The sequence below is a fragment of the Balaenoptera acutorostrata genome, chromosome 15 (genome assembly GCF_949987535.1).
Source record: "Balaenoptera acutorostrata chromosome 15, mBalAcu1.1, whole genome shotgun sequence".
Lineage (NCBI taxonomy): Eukaryota > Metazoa > Chordata > Mammalia > Artiodactyla > Balaenopteridae > Balaenoptera > Balaenoptera acutorostrata.
In genome coordinates this window covers 17347976-17371142 of record NC_080078.1, presented here as the reverse complement: position 1 = coordinate 17371142, position 23167 = coordinate 17347976, and the positions used below count along the sequence as shown (strand labels likewise).

The 23167-nt window shown below is 47.3% G+C and overlaps 1 protein-coding gene across 2 annotated transcripts in view; it reads right to left on the bottom strand.

The window, feature by feature from the left end:
* Nucleotides 1–3433: 3433 nt before the first annotated feature.
* Nucleotides 3434–23167, bottom strand: part of XPO6 (exportin 6) — a 111011-nt gene continuing 91277 nt past the window's right edge. For both annotated transcript variants that reach the window (XM_007186336.3, XM_057528636.1), the window contains exons 15-24: nucleotides 21154–21298; nucleotides 19354–19500; nucleotides 18261–18450; nucleotides 12556–12711; nucleotides 11474–11588; nucleotides 11128–11299; nucleotides 9561–9722; nucleotides 7081–7179; nucleotides 6693–6923; nucleotides 3434–4144 (exon numbers count right to left, since the gene is read on the bottom strand). In XM_007186336.3, the coding sequence (XP_007186398.2) occupies nucleotides 4043–4144; nucleotides 6693–6923; nucleotides 7081–7179; nucleotides 9561–9722; nucleotides 11128–11299; nucleotides 11474–11588; nucleotides 12556–12711; nucleotides 18261–18450; nucleotides 19354–19500; nucleotides 21154–21298 (1519 nt within the window). In that variant the 3' untranslated portion in view covers nucleotides 3434–4042. The remainder of the gene's footprint in view (nucleotides 4145–6692; nucleotides 6924–7080; nucleotides 7180–9560; nucleotides 9723–11127; nucleotides 11300–11473; nucleotides 11589–12555; nucleotides 12712–18260; nucleotides 18451–19353; nucleotides 19501–21153; nucleotides 21299–23167) is intronic.

Below are 23167 nucleotides of genomic sequence, written 5' to 3'. Positions count from 1 at the left end.
ACCTGCAGTGAAGCCTCCCCTGACCCCCCTAGCTCTACAACCCTCTGTCCATTTTCTGGACTCCTAACCTTGTCACAGTCCTAAGTACTGAGATTCTGCAACAATCTGTTTGCCTTTCTCCTCACTGGTCTGTGAGTTCCTTGCAGACACAGGCTGTGTCTTATTAATCTCCAAATCCTTCCCTCGCAGCCCAAGCACCTGGCTTATGGAGGCATTTGGTAAGTCTGTAAAATTGACGAGCCACCACCAACCATGGCTCCTGTGAAGGTCCCTCTCCCTGGTCTCAGCTGCCTGGCAGAGGTGTCACTCGGGGACACTAACGTTGCTCAGAAGTGGGCAGGAGGCCTGGTTAGGCTGCCACTAACCAGCCAGGAGGCCCTGGGGCTCAGGGTCCCCACGATCCACAAAATTAGGGGCTGATTTGGTCAAATGGTCTCAGTGGAGCCCTACAGTTCAGACATTTTGCAACTCTGAAGTCTGTAACTTTCATCCTTCTTCTGAATAGAAATCAGGCCCCACCCCCGCAAGTGATATCACAAGCCTCAAAAATATTTGACCCAGCAGTTTCACATGTAGGAACTGAACCTGTGGAAATAATCACACAAGTACCAAGATTTATGTACGAGGACGTTCACTGCAGCATCATTCGTAATAAGAAAAAGTGTAAACAAATCATGGTATAGCCATACGACAGAATACTGTTAACGATTGCAAGTTTGTGTGCCTGACGCCCAATGAGGCCAAACGGAAACATCAGAGTTTGGAGCAGAGAAAGGTTTATTGCAGGGCCACGCAAGGAGATGGGTGGCTCACGCCCCCCCAAAACCCCAAACTACCTGAAAGCTTGCAGCAAAGCGTTTTAAAAGGTGAGGGAGGGGTGTGGCTGGTTGTTACTTCTTGGTGCAGGAATCCTTTGTCCCCATAGGTCCGGTCACCATGTTCCTGTAAACTTCCAACAAGCCAAGTATTATTTTCTGCTCTGCAACATTTTATCTCTGTATGAGCAGAAAAGTGTAATACTCTTAAAAAGTATAGCGCTTGGGACATTGGGATTGACATATATACACCTGTTGATACTATGTATAAAATAGGTAACTAATGAGAACCTACTGTGTAGCACAGGGAACTCTACTCAATGCTCTGTGGTGACCTAAATGAGAAGGAAGTCCAAAAAAGAGGGGATGTATTTATCTATACGTATAGCTGATTGTAAGGCAACTATACGCCAATTAAAAAAAAAAAGGTATAGACTTGAGAATAGGCTGTCCTGTATATTTCAGGCTATGGGCAACATTCTTAACTGGAAGCAAAGGCAATAGAACACAAAGATTAAAGTAAAAGAAACAGATCTAACATGGAGTCAGATTTGTTTCCCTATTACAATACCATCCACCATTAAAAACCATGTTTTAGTAGAATATTTAACAACATGAGAAAATGGTCATGTTAAATAAATCAAAAGGAGCCTACAAAAACAACAGGACCTCTATTTAAAAAAAAAAAAAGGAAAAGGAAAATCATACATGTTTGCAGACAAATAGGGAAATGTTGAAAGAAAATTCACCAAAATATTAACAGCGGTTTTCTCTGGGCATTGGGATTAGATGACCCTATTTTTTTTTTTTCCTGCATTTTTTACATATTCTTCTACGACATTTTGTAGTTGGAGGGGGAAAAAAGGTTGTTAAAAAATGTCAACCCTCCGTTGTGTGAGGCCAATGGTAGGCAATGGAGGAAAATGCCATAAATTGTGAAAACCAGAAAATTTCATCAGAACCCTTCCCAAAGCCAGCGGCTGTGCCTTTGGCGGACATAAATGACATAAACCAGAGGAAAAGCAGGACATGGGCATCAAATGGAGCCGAGACAACCTCCTTGCACACGAAGGTGGCAGGGAAAGCAGCCCACCTCATTGAAAACCCCCAGCCATTATCTGTCCCCAGCTGAGACTGACCTAAAGGCTCCCTCTTGTCCATCTCTACCCTTTCCCCATCCCCTTCCTCAGATCACAGAGACGGTTTCTGGATTTGCCAAGGGCCTGAGAACTTACCCAGTTCCACCCAGGCGTCCTAAGGCCTGCTCTGTGCCAGGCCCTATGTGGGGCACTGCAGTCAAGAGAAATCGGATCAAGACCTGTCTGACCTCCCTCCCAGGGGAGGAACCCTTCCTGCGGGTCACCCAGCCTCTTGTCCACCTCCGAGGACTGGGAGCTCACTACAATCCATGCAGCTGGGGCCGCGCCCATCAGTCTTAGAATAAAAATCCTCCATCCCAGCCCACCTTACTCCTCAAGGCCTTTCCTCTACCATCCCAAGTCCTGCCTTGGGTTCCATCCAAGGGTGGGGCCCACAGGCGACCAAACCCATTCCCTCACCCCCTCCGTCGTTAGGCATTCAAAAAGCCCTTTCATAATCTCGGGCACAGGCAGCGCTCCCGGCCTTGCCTAGCAGGCAGGTGAGGTGGTGTTTATAGCCCAGGAATAACTGGATGCTAATTCCCTTCTGTAGAAGAGCAACTGAAGTTTCAATTCCCTCCTCTATGAACTCTGAACTGGGGCTAGCTGCAGCTGGGAGGCTGCGACTGACGCGGAGCAAGGGGCTGTGTGCACGTGTGCACGCATGCACACGTGCGCGCACACACACGTAGCTCAAAGCCAGCCCACGTCCCCACCCCCAACCAAAGATATTCTTATAAAGAAAGGCCTCGGAAGTAGAAGCCGTCAGCCCCCAACTCCCTCCCCAGTTCTGTCAATGAGTTCACATAACACCCCTACCCTCACTTTCAGGTGAGCAAACCTCTTCCTGCCAGGTGTGGTGTTCCTCATTAGAAGCAACCCCAGTCCTGTCTGTCCAGTCCCTGTCACACCTCAAGCAGGAGGAGCTGCCGATCCGTTATCCTAGAAACTTCGAGGACAAGTACCATTTCTGCACATGAACAGCGGGTCAAGGCCTCACCTCTCCGACACACCAGCGAGCCCTGAGTCCCACGCACTCCTCGTCCCTCACACGGCTACACCCTCCCCTCCCCTCTCCAATCCCCATTCTCAGACAATCCATTAAGAGACCTTCACCTCCCTGTTGTCCTCAGGCGAGACTTTGGTCCATTGAGGGGTCCACTCACTGGGAGGGGGAGGAGTGGGAGCCCACGTTTTGAGAAGCAGGGGTGTGGACACCACCTGGACTCCAGGCCCACCTCCACCACTAGGGTAACTGTCAGACCAAGTCCCCCACCGTCCCTGAACTTGAGAACAGGGACCCTGCGTCTTCTCACTGTTAAAGACACTGTCGAGAAGAGGACGGGATGTAAGTTAGTCCTCCTCGGAGGGGCTCCCCGTGGGCACCGACACAGGCCTCACCCCCTGCTGCCCTGCTCCCCGCCAGGACGCTCCCCTTCACCTGGATGCTGGCCCTTGAGGAAGTTTTGAGTGGAAAAGAAGCTCCCTAACCAGCGTTTATATAACAACAACATAAGCATTTTATTTTTTCATTAAGCTTCTTAGTTTCTTAGTATCACAATGGAATGATGAGAAAACAAGACCAAAAAAAAAAAACCCCATGGGTCTGCAAATCTCTGACAAACAGCAGAGACTTCAAGGCAATTGAGGGGGAGGGAGGGAGAGGCTTGACAGAAGTGCCAAAGTAGTTCCAACATCATGCCTCTCCTTAGCCGGCTGGGCCGGGAGGGGTGGGGAGGTGGAATGGTGAGAAGGTGGCACTGTCGCAGCTGTCCTTGGCGTTTCTGCCTCGTGACTGATACACGCATGATCTGCACGGACCACCCCACAAGGTTTCCCGTTGCCTCCCTGGTACCTGGCCGCATGATCCCTGCCTGCTCCAAACCCCGGGACACCCCGGAGCCAGTTCTGCTGGGTGGGTGGCAGGAGAGGAGCGTGGAGGGGGGTGAGGGCAGGCGACGCCGCTCCAGGCGTGAGAAGCCGAGGAGCGGCCGAGGCCCGTCCGGGAGACACCCGTGGCAGCAGGCGGAGGTGGTGCAGGTGGCGGCGGCAGGAGTCCACGTCCCTTGGGCGGTGAGCAGGCCGCGCCTAGAGCTTCACGGTGCCGGGGGGCAGGCTGTCATTGCAGAGTCTGTAGTAACGCAGGTCGTTGACCAGCCTGTGCACACTCTGGGTGAACGAGGGCAGGTCCTGGAAGGCAGGGGCACAGCTGCAGCCCAGCCCCACCCAACACCCCAAATCACCCCCACCCCACCAGCCACTCCTGTCCCACAGGGCGTCCGGAGCTCTGAGAACATTTGACAAAACGCGAAACTTCACTCATTCTTGCCCCACGTGTCAGCAAAGGCACGGTGGGAGAAAAAGAACAACAGCTGATACTGCCCTAGTGCCCACCACGTGCCAGGCCCTGTCCCAAGCAATTCAGAGACAAAAGTCATTTAATCCTCACTGCCAGCCTGCGGGGCAGGTTGTTAGTACCATCATTTGAAGGATGAAGAAAGCGAAGCGCAGACAGATTAAGAAACCTGCCCCGGGTTACACAGTCAGGAAGGGAGGGGATCCAGACTGGAGTCGCTCCCGAGCACTGATACAGCTCCCCTCCGCCACGGCCAGCCGAGCCACATCTGCAGAACCCTTCTCCACCCAGGGCTCCAGGCAGGCCCTGCCAATCAAGAGTCACGGTGGCCCATATGTCTCATGACACCTAGCCTGCTAGGCCGCAGAATAGCAGAATACAAACAGAGAAGGCCCCTCACAGCAGGAAGCTCAAATTCAACCATGGACCACTACAGGACCACCCGAGGTCTGCTTCTTCATCTTTGGATTGGGATTACTGAAGGCTGGATTGCAGGTCCACAGGCAAAGTAACATCAACGGTGCCTGTCCACACCCCCAAGGCCACCTGGCTAACCTCTCCTCCTCTTCAAACTCCAGCTCAAAGCCTGCCTCTTCCAAAAAGGCCACTCGGATACGTCCTATTTCCTGGCTCCAGCGGGCTAGGTCGGCGCCTCTGCTCCAAGCTCTCTGAGGCCCTTGGCTCACCCTGCCTGTGGACAGTGAGGGCAGGCTCTGGAGCCAGAACCCCCAGCTCCAGATCCCGCTTCCTGGCTCTACCAATCCCAAGTTCTGTAACTGCCAACCAACTGCTGCCCTTTCTGAGCCTGGGTTCCTCTGTGAAGTGGGGTTAAACAACAGGACCTACACTTCAGAAGGCTGTTGGAAGGCTAAAAAAAAGCCGAGGCAAATAAGGTGCTTGGCTCAGTGTGGTCCACAGAGGGCGCTGTTGCCCATCTTCCCAGCAGGACTCCTTAAAGGCAGGGAGGCACGAGCTCCTGGACACCTGGCACAGGGCTGGAGAAGAAGCCAGCTTCAAATACACAGTGGATGAATGAATGAATGAAGGCGCTGATTCCTTTACTTATTTCATCCTCAAGAAAACAAACCAAGGGATATTTTTAAAATCAGTGGCGCCCAAATGCCAAATTCAAATGTCTTGAATGGAACACGGCAGTACACTTCTGCATTTTTAATAAGCACCCCAGGTGCTCTGATGCATACCTATCAATAGCTTTGAAAACCACTGCTTTAAATCAAGAAGTTGACTGAGAATGACATCATTAGAAACTGATCATTAAATATTAGGATTTGGCCTCCAGGATAAGGATGACAAAATACCCAACTGGCTGAAGTGAACTTAACGAAGCTCAGGAGAAAACAAGATCAACGCCAGGGAGAGAAAGATTCCAGACAAGGGAAAACAGGAGCTGAGTCTAAGAAAGAACTACCCTGACACGTATCACAGACGAGACAAGCAAGGAAGACGAAGAGTTTGCTCCAGCAAGAGCAACACGCAACCCTGGACGCTGAAGTGGAACGTGGACGGGCTGTTCTCACACGGCGGTCGGGTCAACACCACCAAGAGGATGTGGGAGAAAGAGAAGGTGTCACTGCATCAAGTGTGAGTGGCTGAAAGACGAAAATTACTTATTTGATAGGAAAAGTTCCAGGAAGGGCCTCTTGGCGGGCGAGCAGCCAAGACTGAGCAGCTGAAACTGGAAGGAGGACAGGTGAGGGCCCAGCAAGGAGGCCCCAGGACAGGAGAGGCTGGGCACCACGGGACCCGGACACACTAGCAACGATGGCTTCACGTGCATCCACAGGCCTCACCACCCCAGTTCCCACTCAAGGGGCTGCCCAGGCGGAACAGCCCACCTGACCGGCTCTGGGTGGACAGTGGTAGGCAAGAGCGTGAGTGCTGTGAGGCTCCTCCCAGGGCCTGGCAGCAGGTCAGCCCCACTGAGCCTGGCATCTGGAAGAGCCCAGGGACCCACCGCTAACCCCTGGCGCTTGGGCTCCCAAGCACCAATCTTCACGGCCTGTCTGCCAAGTCCGGGCTGTACTGGCTCACGACCCAGAGGAAACAAGAGCTGGGCCCCAGTCAGAGGTGGGCTCGACAGAGTGTAAAGAAGCTGAGACAAATCAGGCGGACGGCTGGGGCCAGAACCGGGCCCAGTAGCTGAGACGAAGAATATACGTGCTGCAGAGGCCACCACTGGGGGACAGCGTGTGCCCCTCAATCCAGCCACGGCACCGAGTCATCCAGGAGCCGCACAAGCTACAGTGGAGCCGCCGGGGGCACAAAGCACGCGCGAGGCAGCCTGCCCCCTCCTCTCCGAACAGGTGCCAGGCTTGAGAGCCCACGCCTGCCCTCCCTTTAGCCTGGCCTCTCTCTCCTCACCCGATCCATCTTGAAATTCCGCCCCAGCACATTTTTCTGGTTGGCATCCACACCGTCACAGCTGGTCAGGAACTCTGGGAGGAAGGCCGCGAAAAAGCCATCGAAGTCCACAGAGGCCATGTTGTAAATGGCGATGCCGATCTCCTCCTGCAGGAGGTCGTGGGACTTGTGAACCAGGACCTGGAGCAGCACGTTCACAAACTGAAAGAGCATGGTGGTCCGGAAGATCTTCTGCAGACAGAGAGGGAGCAGGGTGAGCGAAGGCCGGGCGGGCTCCCTGCCTACTTCCCGTCGTGCTCCGCAGCCACTGACCTGAGGAGGGTGGCCTCGGCCTGGGCCCATGGCACCTCTGATGAAGAAACCTTCATCTGAGAGCTGGGGCACTTACCTTGTGGTACAGCTTCTGCTTGGTGTTGAGAGTCTCCAAGTAAAAGAGATTTTGTTTAAATAGGTGGATGTCAGGCTGGAGAAAGGACTGTCCAAAAGCCTAGGAAATAAGACCACCATTTTATAAGCAGCCTTTCAACACCCTCAGATCCAGCCCTTCTAGGGCACCTCCCTACGCCCAAAGAACTGACCTTGGCGGCGGTTCCCCACGCTGACGCAGGGCGGGGGCACCTACTGCCTCATTCTCCTGGCCTGTCTGGTCAGATCTTTGGAACGCTCCTGTGTAGTCTGAGCTCCCAAGTCCTCCCCACTGGGCCTCACTTATTTGGTCTCATCTTGCACCTTTTGTAATTAACCTCCACACCTTCACAGGATCTGTCTTTGAAGGAAGCAGCTAACACCTCTAGGCAAGTACCTCAGCCGTCTTAGCAGATACCAGAGGCTGCCCTCCCCGCCTCAAGCCAACCACTCGCCCGTAAGCCACCCTCTCCTTGGCATCCCAGGTCTTATAAACCACAAATCCTTGAAGGCTCCTTCACACCTGGCTGCCTCTGCCTTAGGGTTAAGCAATAGCAAGTTTTTAAACTGCTTTGCAGTTTCTGGGCTGTGGAAGTTTCCAGTTCACCCCCCACCCCAAACACAAAGAGCCCTGCTCCCCCAGAAAGTGACTGAGGAGGAGTGGGGGAGGCGAGTGAAATGCAAACCCAGTGGTGGGCAGGACACTCCCCAGAATAAGCCGGTGATGGCCTCGTCATTCTGTCCCTGGGCTCCTAAACTATGAGAAGGGGGTCTTATAACCCTTGCTATAGTGATAAAATCTCAATGATGCCCAATTGTTTTATTAAGTTTTTAAAGTCGGGTTTATTGAAGTGTAACACAGAGTGAAATTCACCCTTTTGAGATTCACCATTGTGTAATTCTGACCAACACACAGAGTCATCTAACCACCACAACGATCAGAACAGAACATTTCCTTCTCCCCAAAAAGTTCCCTCATGCCCCCTTTGTGGTCAGTCCTCTCCTCTCACCCCGAGGTAACCACTGCTCACTCTCTGTTCCCCTGGATTTGCCTTTTCCAGAACATGTGTCATATGATGGAATGGAATCAGCAGTATATAGCCCTTTGGAGCCGGACTCTTACACCTGGTGGAATGTATTGGGAGGTCACTGTGTTGTGCGAATGAGAACAGGTTCCTTTTTACTTGCTGAGGAGCAGGTGCCACAGTCTGTTTATCAAGCCACTGGCTGATGGATATTTGAATTGTTTCCAGCTTTTGGCAATTATGAAAAAAGCTGCTATAACATCTGTGTATAGGTTGGGGGGAATATATGTTTTCATTTATCTTAGGTAAAATATTTAGAGGTGGGATTGCTAGATCACATAGTAATTACATGTTTAACTTTATAAGAAACTGCCAAACTGTGAAGCTGTTTTCCAAAGTGGCTTTTACCCGCCCTGAGTGGAGGACCAGCCATCAGAAGAGTCTTGAAAGCAAGGACAGTGTGGAAGAGGGAGGTAGGAGGGGAAGGAGAGAAGGCACTTGAATACTCCAAATCCAGGGCCGTGATGGGGTGTCAGAGATGGAAGTGCATGAAAATAACTGCAAAGACCAGGGGTGCGACATCTGCTCTTCTACACAGGGAGAGCGCGTGAGCGTGTGTGTGTGTGCGCGCACGCTGGGAGGAAGCCGAATGGAAGAACGGTAGAATCCCGCTGGTTTCCCCGTGACGAAAAGCTAGCACTGAAAAACCAAAAAATAAAAATAACTCTCTACTTCAGCCGAGGCTTAGAATAAAAAAATTGTATGACTGAGGGCAGAACAAGGAGTGCGCCTGGAAGCGGTCCCTGAGCAGCCGGCCACGCTGGCACGGGGAGGCCGCCCGTCTCCCACAGTGGCGTGTGCTCAGCCCCCAGAGCTCACTCTCTAGGGTTTAACAGTCGCACTTGATCAGAAAGGGAGACAATCACAGGGCAGTGTTTCTCCCAACACGGTACAAGCCAGAATTCTCTCTCAAAAATGCAGATCAACTAACACAGTGCTGCAGGTAAGGAGGGCCCCAGGTGGTCCTGACGTGGGCAGCCTCCTCACACGTGGGGCAACTCTGCTATAAGGCAGAGGGAACTGAGACGTGTCCAGCATCCTGGGTGCCAGGAACGCTGTGTACACTCTCATTTAACCCCACAACAAACCCACGAAATAGGCACTATTATCCCTACTTCACAGATGGAGAGACTGAGGCTCCAAGAAGTTAACTAATTTCATAGGTACTAAGAGGTAGAGCTGAGCTTCAGACCCAAGACCACGAGGCTTCAAAGTGCCACTGTGTGGCGCCTGCTGCAGTGGCCATGTTAGAGGCAGTGGGACCATATGCCACAGAAGCAAAGCAAGGGACACTCGGCCAGTGGACCCAGGTGGTGTCCAGAATGATGTGTGTCTGTTCCTGGATCACAAGGCAGCCTCACCAGCTCTGCCCCATTACCTGCATGATGGCACTGAACTGAGGCTCATTCTCCATCTGCTCCTCAGCAATCCCCCTCTGGACACTGGCCAGGACGGTGGACCTGAAGAAGTACCTCCAGTTGTGATGCAGCGTCCGGAAAAGGAGCTCAAACAGCTCAGCCTTCACATCAGGGGAGGGGCGCTGCGGAGACACACACAGACCCTCAGACCTTCAGGGAGCCACTCACAGCCTGGGCCCAGAGCAGCAAAGAGGCCTGAGAGATGCCTCCTAACAGCCAGCAGCGGGTTGGCTTTCCACCCTCACTCTCGTCCTGTCAAGCCCCCTGAGGGCCAGCAGTTCAAACGAGGAGTTCTTCGGCAGAGACATGGTCACAGTTGAGACACAGAATGCCTGGGTCGGTGCCCAGGGGCCCTTTTTCTGATGGAAGCACTCAGCTTTTTAAGTTAAGAAAAAAAGGCTACTAAATGGAAAACAATTAGAAATATGGATTTCCTGCTGAGCAAGCAGCTGATCTGATCTGTCACATCTTCTTGGTGGTGCTGTTCCTTTGTCAGTATTAAAAAAAAGCTGTCCCAGCTAACCTGTTGGTCTTATGCAACCTCTGAGGATAAAGACAAATAAGAAGGCTTAAAAGAGGTTCTGCCCTCTATAGAAAAGGAGTTTAAAGAGCACTTAGAAACCACCGACAGCAGCGTTAGAGGGCCTCCGGGTGGAAGCAGCACCCCGGGGGAGGCACAGTGTGGCGCTAACTGCTCTCCCAGCCTGTCTCCTTTCTCAGGCAAGAGGAGGGGGTGAGGGAGGCAGGCTCAGCAATAATTTTCACATTTATCCAAAAATCTCCAAGTCACTGAAGAGCACGACAGGTCACATTATTCCACAGGTCTCGGCAGAATTAAAAATTATAAGGCCCAGATCTATTTAATTCAGCTTTGATTAAAGTTAAATTAAGACCAGGGGGCACCAACTTCCATGGCAGGAATCCTCAGAGGGCGCAGGTGTGTTTAATGATGCAAAGCAACTGGACTTACTTAAGCCTTAGTTTGGGCAGTTAGGAAGGTTAGCCCTTATTTACGTAACTATTACAGAAAACTTAAGTTAAATATGTATTTATTCTGAATTTTGTCATGCTGAGTGGCTGTTTTCTAAGAAGGACAAAGAGCTTTCTAATGATGAAAGCTTTGAATGGTTCTAAGAACTTGTTTTGTATCCTTGAGATCATGAAAGTTCTTAATAGGAAAGTGTTGTGAAGTGTTATTACTACAACATTTGTTATGTTTGCTGGAGAAAACCATATATTCACCTAAAGTTCTAAATTATTTGCCATGGGACACTGATCTTACTTACCAACCAACCTTGTGACAATTAACCTGTTATGCTTACACTAGATTAGTTCTAATTAACTCAACCAATATAAAAAAACCATACCAAGCTAATGGCATTCTTTCTCAGAAAAAAAATTATTTTATAAGAAAAATAAAATAACTAACAAATTAGCTTTAAAACACAACCCATTTTCCTCAATATTTCATTCCCTCCCCCATCTCAGGCAGGAGGCAGCACAGGGGACCACCCCAGCCCCTCATACCTCGGCGATGATGGGATACACCTGCTCCATGCACAGGGAGATGATACTGGGGAGGAAGGGCTTGAACACCTGGCCAGGCTCCTGGACCACCACCTGCAGGATCTTCAGGAACTTCTCAACCACCCGGCAGCCAGTACTGCCTTCATGGAGGATGCTCTCGGCCAACTGTTCTCTGCAGACAGAGAAAACACACAGTAGCCAAGAAAGCGTTTCTCTGGGGAGCAGCATGAAAACCAACACTTGTGGCAAGTGAAGGAAAGAGCAAAAAGTCCCACACTTTGTAGCCAGGTCGCACCACTGCTCATGTGGAGTCTGAAAACCCTGGACACAGCGGGTCTGTGGTTACCTGGTAAACATATTGAGGAAAGTCTGTATGATCTGCTCAGTGAAAGGCACGCCCATCTGTACTCTAAGGCCTCGAAACAGAGTGAGGAAGAAACTCAGCATCTCATCAGTCACATCTAAATAAAGGGACAAAGCAAATGATCAGAGGCACGTACACAGGGATAAACAGAAGCCCTTGGCTTGATGCACTTCCTTCTGCAATCTGCACTATCCTTTCTCTCTAAGGCTTCCTGCTGGAAGAAATTTCCCCAACACCATCACAGCCAATGATGGAAAGTGGGAAATGATTAAGGATGTGCTGAGAAAACTGCTCTGGCACAGAGAACTCTGCCTGATGGCTCACGATAGGAAAAGAAGGTCATCTCGAAGCCGCCCTCACTGCCCAGCACCCAGCGCCACGCAGAATTCTCACTGCAGGTGGGTTATTCTGTACTCGCTGATGCAACTACTGAACTGGGTCAGCCCCTGAGGGCTTCAGCCACTTCTCTATGACTGATAATCTGCAGTTGGGTCCAGGGTCAAGTGGCTGAAAGTGGACAGTGAGGGTGTACTCAGATTGCATGGCCCTGGGCTATTAAATAGATTAACTGCAGAAAATACTGGTTACATTTAGCGTGGCTCCACTTCCAGATCTAAACAATCATACTGCACAGTGCGCTCTGGCTTGAACCACACACACTCAGGGGCAATCTGAGTGACTGAGAAGCCCTGGATATTTCTCTCATACGACTGACAAGACCACTGTAAGTGGTCATGAAAGCCAGGTGAGTACCTCCAGAGACCCAGAGAGCCTCTCTGAGTGACAGTGACAGTATGCAGAGGTGAAGCATCTCAGCAAAATCCACCTTGCCACGTAAGTAAATAAGTGGAACTATCAGAAAAGTTCTCTGTCCCACTGCAATGCCCCTCTTACTCCCATCCATTCATGTTCCCAAGTGACTCAGCAACACACAACATAACCGCCCTCCACCTTCACCATCTAGGCCGACCCCACCGACTGACTTGGCCTGCCCTGCAGAGCTAAGCAGTTACTCTGGTCCTTGTCAGCACCACCCAGCAGTGAGGCCTGCGGCCAGCTCCTACCTGACTGATGGATAAAAGCTGGAAAGAGGGCCAGGGAGACCTGAACGGATTCCTGCAGGGACTGGTAGCAGATCTGTCGGGACTTGGTGGATTCCCCGGAGATATTCTCCACGATATCTTCTAAGACACTAAGTGTCTGGTGGATAATCACTTTGGCTGCAAACCAAGATTAAGTTGCCTGTTATGACTTGTCTGAGGATAAAGCAGGGTAAGAGGGAACACAGGGAAGGGGAAGAAACCTGCAAAGTTATTCAGAGGACAATCACACAGAAGTCTCTCTTGAGTAAGTTATCAATCTCTCTCTGTATCTCTCTTTCTACATCCTTTTCTTCCTTTTTTTGTTCCCTTTTTACTGTCAGGACTCCAGTTGCCTGCCAGCCAGCCTGCTCAGTTTTTTGCCTCTATTCTGCCTCTATCCACCTGAAACATGTCCACAGAGAAGATGAAATGTCCCTCAGGTTAGGTGTCTTGGACTTAAACAAGACTGTAAGATGGTGAATAGACCAGTGAGAATGTTAAGTGTCACAAGGTAATCATCACAGGCAAGAATGGACACATGCAGATCAAACACCCTCCTTCAACTCCAGACATGGCTCCAGCCCGGTAATCCACACAAGCACCTGCCATGCACATCTACTGCTGCTGTGTTAAGGAATCAACTGCCTGATCAACCCTTGGTCTACTGGGCCTGAGGGCCTGAAAAAATATATACAATTATTGTTATTATGTTGCATTATATTATATTGTAATATATATTGTATTATATGTTACTGACAATAAATACTTCTAACAATCCCCTGATGTAAGAGCTCACTGATGACTCCGTACAGCACACAGGGGAAACAGAGGCAGTGGTTAGCAAACAGGCAGGATCTCAGAGAACAGAGCAAGGGCCTGGGTCAGAGGGGCCTGGATGTGAATTGCACGTGGTCAACACAGCTACACATGGGGGCAGGATCCTCATCGGTACACCAGGGTTGGCCAATAGCCCCCACCTTTGCAGGGTTGCTGTGAGGATTAGAGACAAGGTTCAGAATGATTCTCGCCAAGCACCTGACATATCAGGAGATCCAGCACAGGGAAGTTGTCACCATTCCCCAGCACCTGTGGGGTTTCTCTTCCCACCGGCTGCCTCAAGAAGCCCCACAGGGCTCAGCCTGAGCTTGACAGACTCGACCCTGGCGGAGCTCCAGAGGAGGAACCGGAGCTGGGCTGAGAGCCACCCTCCACCTGCTAGGGCTCTCTGGGTGGCGCTGACCCCGAGCCCACCAGACTCTGTGAGGGCTGCAGCAGCTTCCAGGGAAGGGGACAGCAGAAAGAATCCAGGCTTTAGAGGTGCATGGGACCAGATCTGACTCCTGACTCTGCTTATTCTGAATCTCGGTTTCCTCATCTGAAAACGTGGAGAGATGATACCACCTCACTCATAGGACTGGGCATGAAGAAGACAATGGCTCGCAACAGGCCTGGTCCACTCAAGGCTGGTCACAGGGATGCTAGAAACCGAGCTCCTGAAGAAGCCATTCACTCACAACACTACCAGCACACGGATGCTCACTGAGCCGGAAAACTGCATCCGGCAGACGCTTCCCCAAGAACACACAAGGCACAGGGAAGGCAAACAGAGTCAAGAGACCAAAATCTGACCTCTGATGTGAGCGTATTTAAACATGAATCAAGATTTATTCACAAAAATGTGCAAGTGGAAAACTAAAAGCACAATTAAATATGCAATAATAGGAAAATGGATTAAATATGCAAAAATTGGAAATATGTAAATTGGTACTTCCACAGGATAGGATGTTATAAAACCATTAAAAACACTGCTTTCAAGAAGAAAGGCTAATTAATAATAATAAAAAAAAAGGTGGCGGGGGGCTTCCCTGGTGGCGCAGTGGATAAGAATCCACCTGCCAATGCAGGGGACACGGGTTTGAGCTCTGGTCCGGGAAGATCCCACATGCCGCGGAGCAACTAAGCCCGTGTGCCACAACTACTGAGCCTGCGTGCTACAGCCCACGAGCCACAACTACTGAGCCCGTGTGCCACAGCTACTGAAGCCCATGCACCTAGAGCCCGTGCTCTGCAACAAGAGAAGCCACTGCAATGAGAAGCCTGCGCAACACAATGAAGAGTAGCCCCCGCTCATCACAACTAGAGAAAGCCCGCGCTCAGCAACCAAGACCCAACATAGCCAAAAATAAATAAACAAACAAATAAATAAATAAGTAATTTAAAAAAAAAAAAAAAAGAAGAAGAAGAAGAAAGGGGCAATGTGGTGAAGAGCAACGGATCTGGAGCCAGTCAGACCTAAATCACACTCCTGACGCCACCACTTTCCCTGTGATCCAGAGCAATGTACACCGGCCAGGCCTGGGGTGGGGGGTAGGGGGTACGGGATATCTTTATTGTGGAGAGATTGGCAGACACTCCCTGAAGCTGGTGATCACACTGAGCATCGCCAATAATGGGATAAACAGAAGCGATGCAGTGGAAGTACACGTCACCACCTGGGTGGTATTCCTGCCAAAAACTGCTGGAAACAACCAGACAGAGTAAGATTATGGGACTGTCTACAAGAGGTCTGGACGCTTTAAAAATGTCAATGTCATGACAAACAAAAACTAGGAATATTTTTCTTTATTAAGAAACTAAAGAGATGTGACAATCAAATGTAACTCATGATCCTTGAAGGTATCCTTTTTTAAAAAGCAAAAAAGGACAGTTTGATAAGAACTAGGGAAAATTTAAATGTGGTCTATATATTAAACAACATTATTGTAACAATGTTCCACAGCTTGGTTGGCTGTGTTAATGGTGTTCTGGTAATATAAGAGAATATCTTGTTCTCAAAGATAAAGGTTAAGTACTCAGGGATAAAGTGTTGATGTCACCAACTTCCTTTAAATGGCTCAGTTAAAAAGAAAAAGTGTGTGTGAGGTTGGGGAGAACACAAATGTGGCAAAATATTAACAATTGGTGAATCCTGGTGAAAGATATCAGTTTCTCATTTAATCTTTTTTAAAAAATTTTTTTATTGAAATATAGTTGATTTACAATGTTGTTTTAATTGGAATGGGGGTTTAATTCTGTTTTACTACCATGTATTTTCTTGGCTGCTTTGGGTCTTCATTGCTGCATGTGGGCTTCTTCTCTAGTTGCGGCAAGCGGGAGCTACTCTTTGTTACAATGCGTGAGCTTCTCATTGTGGTGGCTTCTCTTGTTGCGGAGCACGGGCTCTAGGTGCACAGGCTTCAGTAGTTGCAGCACGCAAGCTCAGTAGTTGTGGTTCACGGGGTCTAGAGCACAGGCTCAGTAGTTGTGGCACACGGGCTTAGTTGCTCTGCAGCATGTGGCATCTTCCCGGACCAGGGATCGAACCCGTGTCCCCTGCATTGGCAGGTGGATTCTTAACCACTGTGCCACCAAGGAAGTCCCTCGTTTACTTAATCTTTTAACTATTCTGTAGGTTTGGAAATTTTTCAAAGTATAAAGTTGGGATAGGAAAAACTTTCCAGCCTTCATTTCACCACTTGTAGAATGAGGATAACAAGACATAGCTCAAAGGGCTATAGGGGAAAGCTAGATGAAATAACGTATATAAAGTTCCCAGCCCAGTGCCTGGGACAGAGTACACACTCAACAAACGTTAACTATGTCTTTCATTATGTTTACTGTGGAAATCATTATGCTATTCAGCAAATATTTGCTCACATGGTGGCAATCACACTTCCCACTTCCTCTGAAGTTAAGCCCTGGCCCTATAACCATTCACTCTGGCCAATGAAATGGGAGTGGAAATGACAAGCATCACTTCTAGGCAAGAGCTTTAAGAACCACTGCACAATTCGCCATGTTCCTTTCCCAACGTAAGCACAGACTACAACCGAGCCATCATCAGCCTGGGTCCCCGAGTGACTAAAATAAGAACAACCTCCCCAAACCCCTGACGCAAGCTGGACACATAGTAAGAGCAAGAAAATAGATGTTCTACCTGCATTAAGCCCCTAAGCTTTGGGGGTTGTTTGGTACCACATAGCATAACCTAGCTTATGCTACCTGATATAAGTACATGCAAGATAAAGTGAGACAAGACCATTAAGCTTTATAAAACATGATTCCACAATAGCTGTATGGAACCCCTCGGCAGGTTACTCGATCTTCACATACCTTAGTTTCCTCATGGATAAAATCAGGATAATTAACAGTACCTAACTCATAAAGCTGATACTAGAATTAGATGAATTACTGAATGTAAAACACTTAGAACGAGATTCAGACAAATACCAGACTTTGAAGGTTGATGTTGGCACAGCCAGATATTTGATGAGGATGTAAGATCGCCAAGGCAAGAGTCTGGCACACAGGATGCCCTCATTAAGCCAGCCATTCTTATGCAGCTATATAACTATAAAATATTCTTACAAATAGAAAAGGGAAGACAATGAGGAATTAAACCTTAGCTAGACCAGGAGTCAGGACAGGTCTGCAGGGGGAGCTATCATGCCCCACCATGTATTACTGTCAATTACTCCAAATAGGAAGGTGTTGCCTACTTATTCCACAGGAAGAAGAAAACTATTCTCCCACCTGAAGACAGTCCAGCCAATCACAGACTGTAGCAGCCTAACCAGTGAGAAGACTTTATACTTTGGACTCCCAGGTTCCTCCAATGGACTCTGGTTATTACAGCCCCTAGCAACTCCCCCTTTTACCCTATAAAAGCAAGTTCCCCTTCCTAGTTCTTTGGATTTGCCTATGGTCTGCCATAGTCCTCATATCCTGAGAACTGCAATTCCTCTGGCTATTCCCGAATAAACTCACTTTTGCTGGTAAAATAATTGGCTATTACGGTATATTATTATTAAGGTTGATAACAGTAAGACGGTTAAAAAGGTTACTTTCTAAAATACTAAAAATGGTGAGATTTAAGAGTTTCTTTTTCCATCTGTATACCATTCTAGTATTTTTGTACAATTAGCATATGTTAATATTTCTAATTATAAAAGTAATGCTTTTTTTAAAGAATGTTGAGTACATATGACTAACATTTCACAAAGCATTTTTGTTGATATCAGCAATGTTCTATTATTTTCTTTCTGTGAAAATAGACTGTATTTTCAAAATATTTCTTTAATATTTGTTATTTCAGGAAGATTTTTCAGAGAAAGCTGATGCCTTCTACTTGAACTATTGAGTTCTCTTGATTCTTTTTTTTCCTCCTCCTTTAATATAAACAATCAAACTTGAAGATACCACGCTCTTTCAAAGCCTCTTAAATATATTTGGAGAAAGGTTAGAAACGGTTTCAAAAGATAGTTTCATGTTTCCCAGTGTGTAGAAGTGAACTGCTTTGATTGCTTATACAAGTATCTGAAATGGATCAAGAATCACTGTAGGATGTTTACCCACGGAAGGCATCATCAAATAATGCCTTTAAATGGATGTTTTCCTTATTTTGGACATTTTAAATAAGAGACAGGGGCAACCTGCATTCAGGAAGTAGGTTCACCTGATGTGTTCACTGAATTCCACAGGCGAACAGGATTCTACCCCCGAGTACGACTCTGCTGCTTAGCAGCTGCGTGACTGTGGACAGATGAATTCACCCACGAGCCCCAGATGCAAATCCCATCTGCCACAAAGGAAGAATGATGCCTGCCCTACCTATCTCCCCAGGCTGCCCCTGCCTAGGGGCCACTTACTGTCATCCAGGGGCATCTTCCTCTGCGGGGCGACAGCATTGGGCTTCAGGTTGTGATAATCCCGGGAGAGCGCAGAGATGAGGCTGGCATGGTTGATGGAGCGCACAGGCCACTGCTGCTCATTCTCTGGGAGGTTTGGCCATGGAAGCAGCAGGATATTAGAGAGGGCTCGGCACACCAACACCTGAGCCTGGAAGAGACCCCAAGGCATCCATCAGAAGTTTACGAGCAACGTGGGCAGCAGAGGGGCTGTGCCTGACACAACCTTCAGTACCTACCGCACACAGTGAGCTCAGGCCTCAGGCTCCTTTCTTAAAACCTGGGCCTGGGACTTTGGTCCAACTCAGATAATCCAGGGAGAAAAGAGAAACTGAGGCAAAAACACCAAATCTGGGTCTAGCACATCTCAGGGCCAGCCTCCACAATCACTCTTAGTGCTGGCACTTCCCCTCTAATTCAGTACTTGAAGCATCACAGAGGGAGAAATCACAGACACTGAATCCAACCTGTCCCTCAGCTGCTGGCTTCTGACACCCTCCGAGAAGCTACTCACAACAGTGCTGGTAAGAGTCTCTTACAGTCAATGTGCCCTTGGTGTCACGTCAGAAGCAATACATTCACATCCCAGGTGCTTTTAAGTAACTGCTTGGACTCCCCTATGACCCCACCCCTGTTTTGTTGTTTTTAAACTTCTAGCCTGAGCCTCCCGGAGGATTTTAGGAGACTATACTTGTCTGGAGTGTCTCAACCCTAAGAAAACAAACATTTAACAACAAAAGCAGACTGTTTTAAACCAGAAAGAATGCAAAGAGGACTCTCCCAACACCAGCCAAATCGCCAGCTCTCAAAGCAGCACAATCTCCACACCTCTTGGGAGGAACAATTTATGTGTGAATCAGCACACTGACTGTGTTAGGAAGGTCATGACAGAGAGCACTGAGGCTGCATCGGTGCCATGCATATAAGAAATCCATCTATGTTAGCACAGCCTGTAAGCTCTGAGTGCAAAAAGAAAGGCTAGACTCTTCTCCTCAGCTTCCCTGAGCCTGAGCCACACGGCTCTGGGGACCCCAGGGTAGCCCTGAGGCCTCACCTTATCAACCAGCCGCTGGGCAGAGGCATCGGTGATTCTGTTGAATACTTTCTGTACTGCGGGGATGCTGATAAGAAAGACGGGTCGCACAGTGGTGGCCAGTGAGACCAGTAAATGGCATGCAGATAGCAGCAATTTGTCTTGGACCTGGAGAGGGAAGAGGACATGATATGTCAGCTCACGACATCTCTTGTGAGACTGGTATCAGAAGAACTTGGTGAGGCAGCCACGAGCTAAATATGGCTCTTGGATGCCAAATTATACCACCTAGGCTCTGGCTCAAAGAATTTTTCCTATAATGATGCCCAGCAACAAGGCATCCTCTTCCTTGCCACATCCATAGCTCCTGCCCTCAAGCCAGGACCATCCCCCCGTGCCCCCCCCAGTTCCTCCCATTCTCAGTCACCGGCATCTTTGAGCTCAGTCACTTCTCAGCTCAAGAATCTACAGTGGCTCCCGTCAGCTCTTAAATCACATGGCAAACTCCTTGGCATATCATTCAAACAGCTGGGGATTGTTCATCTCACTCTTCTTGCTCCAATCAAGCCAAGATCTCCCCCCGCCACTTTCTGCACTCCATCAATTGCACCAGGCTCGCCTACTTCCTTCACCTCAACATGCCGATCAAAACCTTGGTTCACGTACCATTCTATCCCTTTCAAATTAGCAGAAGAGAAGACTCTTTGAAAACAGGACCTAATGCTAGTAAGACTGTGGTGAAAACAACACACCAAAGAGTCAGTGGCACGTAGAATAATTTAGGGAAAAAAATTACATAATTTCCTTAGAACCACAAAATATCCCTAACTTTTAACCCTATAATCCCACTTGTTCTAAGAAAATTACCTAACAGGACAAAGCTACATTCATGAGTACACACATTTCAGAGTTATTCATTACAGAGTGACTTTTTATCAAGCGGAGGCAACGTAAAATACCAGCAATGGGTAGGTAAGTTTTGAAACAACCCCTCACAGGATATCATAACTCATTTACAATTACAAACATAACAAAAATTTACAGAAAACAATACCGTGTTCTGTTAATAGTGGTACAGGATGCCATGTATGATTAAAACTACCGCCCCCCACCCAAAAAAAGAAAGAAAGAAAAGAAAAAAAGTATATGCTTTAGAAATATAAATTGGTGGTCTTCTTGGAGGACGACTTAGAATCTATCAAATTTTACATGGATATAACCTTCGACCCAGCAATTACACTTCCAGGAGTCTACTCTACAAGGATGTACACACAAGGATCTAATTTCCATCAACAGAAAAATCATTATACGCCCCCACTACAGAATAGCGTTGGTCAATTTGAAAAACTGAACTTGCTCGACATGTGTAAAGGTCTCCGAGGCATAATGTTAAGCAAAAGAAGATATCTGAAGATATCTCTCCAACTATCTACAAACTTTTACTTATGCAGTATGTGAAAACAGGAAAAAGTCTGAAGGATATACAACAAACTGTTGACAGTGCTTCCCTTGGAAAGGAAAATGTTTTGAAGGTAGGGATTAAAGAGTACCATAATTTTTTAGTCTGTATATTGGAACAGTATTTTACTTTTTGACAATGAGCATGTATTCATGTGGGACTTAGAGAATTGAAAAAATAGTTATATTTGAATTTGTATGGACTACAACTAAAAAGGAACATGAAATACACATAGTTCTATCACAGCGGTTAAGAACTGGGTCCAACGCTTTGTGGTATTTTAATGTTATAAGAAACGAGTATATGAACAGAAGGACAGACGTGGAGTTAGAGAAAAGGTGCAGCCTTTGCTGTTTCAAGACCTTGGTGCTGATCAGGGGTGTGACTGCATCCATGGTGGTGGAAATGAGCGTAACAAACTGCTGCGTATTCTGCCGATGAGCCTCGCTGCAGTACTGTGCTAGCCAGTGAGAGTAAGCCTGCAGAGCAGCCAGGGACTGAGCATGCCTGCGAAAGGAGAGAAGACGCGATTTTAAAGGTTATGCTCAAAATATATTATCACTAAACTTGTTTCCACAGGAGGGAAGAATTCCATCCATCACATTTACTATTCTAGGACACGCGTGAAAGTGTGGAAACCATTTACTTGCTCACGTAGTACCTAAAAGTTAAAACCCATCGTCTAAATATTGCCACCATTGCCTGGAACACAGAAGGCAGTTAGTAAATGTCTATCAGATCTCATTCATTCTTTCTGTGACACACGTGAGCTCAGCCGAGAGAATGGTAAATAATAAAAACGGAATCAAAGAACTTAAGTGATAATGTGTTGACTTGGGAACTAGTAAAAATTTTATATCCATAGCTACAAATCAGGATGTAGAAAACTACCAGGAATTATAGTTTTATAAATAAGCTTTGATATGAGTCTCTCAAGTTTAAGCTTCCATCATACCATACATGGTATCTGGCTAGAGGCTTGAAGTAGCAAAGACTATGTTTGGTTTCTGCCAATTTTGTACTGCACCATACACACAACAAAATATACATCATAAAAGCTAAAAATTCATCAAAGATAATAAATAATCAATCTTTTTAAAAGTGAGGCAGTTGTCTCAGAGCTTACGAAACACCAGACCTTCTAATAAACCTAAATGGGTTATTTCTCCCTTTTCTGAAAAAATTAGTAAGCAATCTTGGGGTGATACTTTGAGACTCTAAATAAATATACCATTCCCCAAAGAACACCCATTGAGGAACCCTGCCTAAATCATTCTTACACTGGTGGTTGCAAACTAGTGGTTTTTCTAATTCTATCTTTCTTTTTCTGTTCATTAGCTGTATTCTTCTGTAAAAAACAGCTTCCCCTCCCTGATCTTTTTCTTTCTTTTAAATTATATGGATGCCTTATATTCAATATGTTATAACTCATTATCATCCTCATTCTTTCTTGATGATCACACTGTCAAGTCTGACCAGGAAAAACCCTTTCAAGCTAGCCCCTATATCCTTTTCATATGTTCCCAACCTTCCTTACTGACTCAACAAGATTCTCCAGGGTCAACCTGCCCCAGACTTAGAGCATTTCTCCAAGGAACTCTGGTCCCTTTTGATGGAGAATGTATTTTAGAAACCAAGAGCCTGAGTACTAGAGGTAGCATTGCTACTGGAGTGCCACTGCTTCTAGGAGCTTTCAGTGGATGTAGCTAGGTTATAGGCAGACACTATTTAAAATCAAACTCAGTACCAACAATCCCAGGGCAAACTGACCTCAAGTGCCTCTAGATACGATGCAAGAAGGACATGTCATCACCTATGCAGTACTCTTGCTAAAATGTTTAACCTCAATCGAATACAGAGAAAAACAACTAGACAAATCCAGATTAAGATTTTCTTAAAAAAAAAAAAAAAAAATTAGGATCTGGATCTCCAGAAAGTCAGTCTCTCTCTCCACTCCACCCCTCCCAAACATGCACAATTTGGGGAACTGGTCTAGGCTACAGGAGGCAAACATAATGTGTGATTCATTAGTTAGAACTCAGATCCAAAATATGTATGTCTATAGATATATATGTAAAAAGGACATTCTTGGGATAATTAGGGAAATTTGAATACGGAATATATATACATATACACTTAAAAATAGGAGATGACATTACTGTATCTATGAAAGTTTTTGAGTGTTGATAATGGTATTATGGTTACATAGGAGAATGTTCCTAGGAGATACATGCTGAAGGATATACATGTGAAGTGATGTGTTGTCTGCAATTTATTTTCAAACAGTTCACACACAAAAAATATATGTGTGTGCACTTGTGTATACAGAGAGAAGCACAAGAAAAAAAAAACATGATGGCGCAGTGGTTAAGAATC